We start from the raw sequence: 6000 nt of genomic DNA, 5'->3' as shown, positions 1-6000 counted from the left end.
AAATATTTTATTAACAACACTTTTCCCATAAAGAATTATGGTAAACGAGGTGAGGGAAGGCGAGGCTGAGCTGAGGGTGCAAGGTGAAGTAGGGGTGAGGTCAATGCATATTTGAGACGGTCAGGGCTGTGGAGCCGAGAAAAGGAGGAAAGGCAGATTCAATGTCCATCCACCTAATCTGAGAGCAAGGTTTGATTGATCTAGGTGCCAGGCTGATTTGGAAAAGTCAGGTATAGGCCAAAACGTGGGCTGTGGGGTCCAGGTCCAGATGCGAAGAATGACCCAGTGTTTGTACAATTTAAATGCAGGGCCAGATGTATTGAAAAGGCAGGGTGTTGGGACAAGTGCTAAGGGTTAGGCCAGTTTTGCTTGCCACTTGAGACATTTACTCCCCTCTTCGCTGAGGCTGAGGCAGTGGTCTGTTCCGGTTGCTCTTGGCTCCATGTCTGCGGGCTCTGCCATATTTACTCCGCTATGTGCTGAATTGAGGCTAAGGCTGTGGGCCAGTTCGAGCTGCTCCAGGCTTCATGTCTGAAGACTCACTTTTGTTTTAAATGCTATTTGCTTACTTTGATTGTGTGCACAATTTGTTTCTTTTTCTGCACATTGCGCGTTTGTCAGTCTTTTTAAAAATAGGTTCTTTTAGGTTTCTTGTTTTGTGGCTGCCTGTAAGGAGTCAAATCTCAAGGTTGTATAATGTATACATACCTTGATAATAAATGTACTTTGAACTTTGAACTTGACACACTGGGTTGCTTTTATGGCATAGTCAGTGGTGTGAGCCATTATTTCCAATGGTCACACATTAAGGATTGCAGTAATAGCTTCTTGCTTAGAAAATACTTTACTTTCACAAAAACTGGAAATAAAGTGCTGAAACTTTCCTCTTAGCATGACTGAATCAAAGCTTAGTTGTCCCTTATGTCAGATAACTTGAACTGATTTTATGCATGGTAATATTTCTGTTATAAAGCAATACTTATTGAAAAGTCTGTACTGAGGATTTTGCATTTTGTTGCCATTAAAATCATTATCTGGTGTCCATTCCACACTTAATCAGATTGGAAGAGTTTAGTAAAAGCTTAGCAGGTCGGGCAGCATCCGTTGACTGCTCATTTCAACGGATGCTGCCCGACCTGCTGAGTTCCTCCAGCGTGTTGTACATGTTGATTTGACCCCAGCATCTGCAGTGTACTTTGTGTTTAGTAAAAGCTAAATGGCCTCAGATGGACGAAGTGGCATTTCTGATTCCTCTATTTGTGTTCTCTGGGAAAATAATAATTGTTCCCAATCTGGATTTGCACCTCCAATGAGGCTGCGTCAGGTTGTAGAATCAGCCAGCACTATCACAGACACTGTCCTTACCCCATGGAGGGCATCTTCAAGAGGTGGTGCCTCCTGAAGATGGCATCAATCACCCAGACAATCACCATCCGGGCCATGCTGTCTTTTCATTACCAGCATCAGGGAGGAGGGACAGGAGCCTAAAGACTCACACTGAATGATTTAGGAACCACTTCTTCCCCCTTAATATTGGATTTCCAAACAGTCCATGAACCCATCATACTACTTTGTTATTCCTTGAATCTCTATCCATTACTTTGTAATTTATAATAACTTTACCCTTTGTACTGCTGCCCCAAAATAACAAATTTCATGTTGCTTAAGACTGTGCTAATAATTGCAGTTCTGATGCATGATGCCAGTTATACCAGCATTCTGTTGCCTTGCAGAAGTAATTGAGTTGACATGCACCAGACTCTCAGTAGATCTACATGCTAATGCCCCTTTATATACTGCAGGGCATGTTCCCATTGTTAAAACCTGCTTCTTTATGGGGGGACCATGCTATAAATGATGGCTAGTGAGTGACAACATTTCAGGCTTGACTTACATGAACACTTCACAGTGACTTACATTACCCGGGTGTACGCTTTGTGCAGGAGTCTTATCCTCATAAATACTGACAAGAACATTTCATTAAGCATAATGAATGCTATGTAACTACATTAGTTTAAACCATAATTTTCATTCATATATTGCTTAACAAATCAAACAACCATAATAGATTTCTAGACCTATTCAAAGATTTTTGAACCTTTGGACTGATTTTGGTATCAGAACTTCTATATCTAGGACAGAAGGAAGGGTCTCAGCCTGAAACATCGACTGTTTACTTTTTTCCATAGATGCTGCCTGAACTGATGAATTCCTCCAGCATTTTTTGAGAGGTGTCTTGGATTTCCAGTATCTGCAGATTTTCTTGTGTTTGTGTTTTATATCTAGGAACTGTAGTTCAACGCTCCACAAACATTCTTAGGTATGTATTTTAAAGATACACTGCAAAACAAGTTTATGAATTTGAGTTATTTTAATAAAACTCCTTGAATAGATTTTTACAAGGATTTGATATTCCAAATGAAGTCTAATAACTATCTCTTCCTTTGTCTGAAGAAAGCATGATTATTCTTTCACACATTTTTCCTATGAGAGATTGGGTTTCGTGTTTCGAATGAATATCAAGGTCATTACAGCACTATATACAGAATAAATATGCAGTTAATTGATTATTTTGTGGTCAAGAATCAAGAATAACATATAGAAATATTCATAACTTTTACAGTTGTAGTTTCTGCTACATTAGCTGATATACATGAGTTTTTAAACATTTAATTTAAAATTAAATAAATATCAATGTGTGACAGATTCAGGTGATGCAGTTTTGTGTTGAAATTGAATGCTACAGAGTTTTTGAGCATGGATTTTTAGCTGAAAATTATTTCCAATATTCAAAGGAACTGGTCATTTTTTGGTATGAACATTTTAATAATCCAGTTGCTCTGCTTGAACAATCATTATTTACCAGCTTGGTTAGTAATTGACTGTTGACACTGAGTGAATACACATCAACTGTAAGTCAATATAATTTCTCATTTTAATGCCTTTGCAATGAAGACAAAAAAAAATGAGATGGAACTAAAATACAGATGCAACCATTTTATGAATAAAGTCAATAACTGAGACAAAGTTCTAGTTAGTACGATCTTTGGAACAGTAGCTTCCATACAAAGCACCGACCCGAGCAGTGCAATGATATGGCAGTGCTTTTAATCACATCAACCCATTTCCCTTTCTGAAAAATCTGAAAAGCTAAATTCTTAAATAGGTTTGGTACAAAATAGATACATTCAATGTGATATAAAAAGCTTAAGCCACATTAGCCTAAATGAGAAGATTTGAAAAATGTACACACTTTCAGGCAATGACCTCAGAGTAAAAGTCTGTCAAAGTAGGTCCTCGATTTCATTAAAATTCTGCATTTACCCAACATTTTCCTCACTGGGATACTTGTGATGGGGCATTGCAGCTGAAGTCACAAAAGGACAAATATTTTTTTAAAACTGTGCACGGAGAAGAGTTTATTGCTCGTAGAACATAATGTCACTCGAAGGTGAAGTGGCACAAAACAAAGTGAGTTCCTTGGAAGTTTTCAGCAACATTGCTAGAAATATTGTTAACTCACAAAGTTAATGATGTAAACAGTAAGTGACTCCAGATGAAGTGCTTTTCCTGAAAAAAACATTTTCTGAACTTTTACTAGATTCAGAACTGGAACAGAGAACTAAATTACATTTTTATTCTTTCAAAGATGAAAGAGAGGAAGAGAACCAGATGAGCAATGCAAGGGCCATTTTCTTTGCTGTTGCCCAGCAATTCAAACTTCATTTGGCTGCTGAACTCTTCCCCTGTATAAATATTTTGCAGTTCCATTCGTAGACAAGAGAGCCGATCTTTTAAGATGCATTAAAAAGTCAAGAAGTGGAAAATCAAAAACTGAGATGACTGTAATTTCTACGAAAGATATGCACAAAGGGCTCCATTGCTCTAAGGTTTAATTCTCTGTAAGGTAAATGCTTTGAAAGACCAAACTGATTTAACCTCCAGTTTTTCCTTTGCATACACAGCTGCATTCATCATGGTGCTCCAGTCCCACGTCTGCAAGAGATTTTTGCAGTGGTTTCCCAGGGCTCCTGTATCGTAGCTGGAGAACCTGAAAGAGTTGTAGGCAATTAAATGAAATCATTGTGCAGGATGAAAGGATTTTACTTCACTCATTATTAGATTTTATCTGATATATCTTCCAGTACTGGCATACAAGAAGAGAAATCTAAACGTAGATTCTACATCTGCTCATTAAGGAGTCTTCAGCTCCAACAAAGTTATTCATTAAAGCAGTCTTTTCAAGTAAAAGTGATTTTGGAATCAATACAACATTAGCCACATTCTCTTGTAGTCTTCTGGAAACTCAGTTAACCTGGTATGGCATTGCAATGCATTGCACAGCCAAACTGCTTCACCTGGTAGACTATTGTTAACATTTAAAGAAAGTAATAAGAAATAACAATGTGGCGAGTATAATGGAAATGCAATATTTTTCAATGTTCTTACTACATAAGTAAGTAGATTTTAATTGGTTAAAATAGATAATACATATGATCCACCTATGCTTTTACAGATGATGTTTGCATTTGGATGTCATACGCTTGTCACTTCAGCCATTATATTTTAATTAGTAAGGCAAGGAGTTCAAAAATGCAATTCATTAGAAACTAGCTATTTGTACTGTAACTTTATTGATTTCTGTCAACTTCAGCTTCTTGCTAGGGATACCATGAAGCTAACAAATCAATGCCCAGTAGCTCTTGAACTAGGATACTTCAGTAAACTCTTTTCTACTTTCCTTTAGCAATGTGTCATTCCTCTCTTCTGCTTGTCTTTTGCCAATCTCTTCCCATCGTCTTATGGCCAATTTCTCCTCTCTGTCGTTTTCGTCTGAATGTCTGGACAGTGAACCACCCTCACTGCAACTTCCATCGTCAACCTGCACACCCCCAACTTCTCTGCTACAACCAACTACCTTTGATCCACAATTAAAGAAGCCTTTGGTCTTAAATTCCTACCTATAACAATCAATGCATGTATTGCACTATCTAGACAACTGTTTCAGCTGCAACTTTGCCAGCAACAAAGTCACTTTGTAACTTTTAATTGTTTACTTATATTTAGGACACAAAGTCAGTGGGACATTTGAATATACCAAAATGTTAGGTGCATAGGTAAACAGGAAAATAAATCTTCATTCTACTTGTTCTACACGATTTATGAATCTGCTGCAAAGTTAATTGACCTGACCATGATAAACTTGCTGAGTTTTAAAGGACAATGTTGATGTGCTGGAATGGATCTGAAATGCAGTTTATAAGATTTATAAGATTATGAGAGGCACAGATAGAGTAAACAGGGAATATATTTTTCCCAGGGTAGAAATGTCTAATACCAGAGGGCACACATTGAAGGTGAGAGGGGGTAGGTTCAAAGGGGATGTGAGGGGTAAGTTTTTTTACTCAGAGAGTGGTGGATGCCTGGAATGCGCTACCTGGTACGGTGGTAGAGGCAAATACGTTAGAGACTTAAGAGATGTTCAGATAGGCACATGGATATGAGGAAGAAGGAAGGAATTGTGGAGGTAGGAGAGATTGGTTTTTGTAATTTTCTTTCTAGTACCACTGTGGGCCAAAAGGCCTGTTCCAAAGGGCAGTTCAATAGATGTTTTATGCATCTACAACATTTTTTGAATAAAGTTCAAAATAACTTTACTGAACTGCATTATTGCAATGTTATTACTCTGAAAACAATTATTTGAAAATAATTATTCAATTAGTTATACCTCATGGTATTTTTTAGAGACTTTGGTGGGGATACACTGACAATCTTGGCAACCAAGTGAGCAGCAGGCACAGTTGCCTCCACAGCGCTTTACCAGTAGACAGCCAGGCCAGTAGATCGCATCGGTCCGTTTGAGTTCCTCTCGCAGAGACACTGATGTGTTACGTGGCGTGCAACTATAGAGCTTCACCTCTTCTTTGAGCAAGTTCAGATCCACTGCAATCATAAGATAATGACATTTTTATTAATATCATGTGGGATATTTAAGATTAT

At 37.9% G+C, this 6000-nt stretch overlaps 1 protein-coding gene across 1 annotated transcript in view; it reads right to left on the bottom strand.

The window, feature by feature from the left end:
• Positions 1–2352: 2352 nt before the first annotated feature.
• Positions 2353–6000, bottom strand: part of pdgfc (platelet derived growth factor c) — a 267864-nt gene continuing 264216 nt past the window's right edge. Inside the window, exons 5-6 of the mRNA XM_073043028.1 lie at positions 5729–5943; positions 2353–4051 (exon numbers count right to left, since the gene is read on the bottom strand). Of these exons, the coding sequence (XP_072899129.1) occupies positions 3935–4051; positions 5729–5943 (332 nt within the window). The 3' untranslated portion in view covers positions 2353–3934. The remainder of the gene's footprint in view (positions 4052–5728; positions 5944–6000) is intronic.

The sequence above is a fragment of the Hemitrygon akajei genome, chromosome 4 (assembly GCF_048418815.1).
Source record: "Hemitrygon akajei chromosome 4, sHemAka1.3, whole genome shotgun sequence".
NCBI classification, from domain to species: Eukaryota; Metazoa; Chordata; class Chondrichthyes; order Myliobatiformes; family Dasyatidae; genus Hemitrygon; species Hemitrygon akajei.
This window is presented reverse-complemented; position numbering and strand designations above follow the sequence as displayed.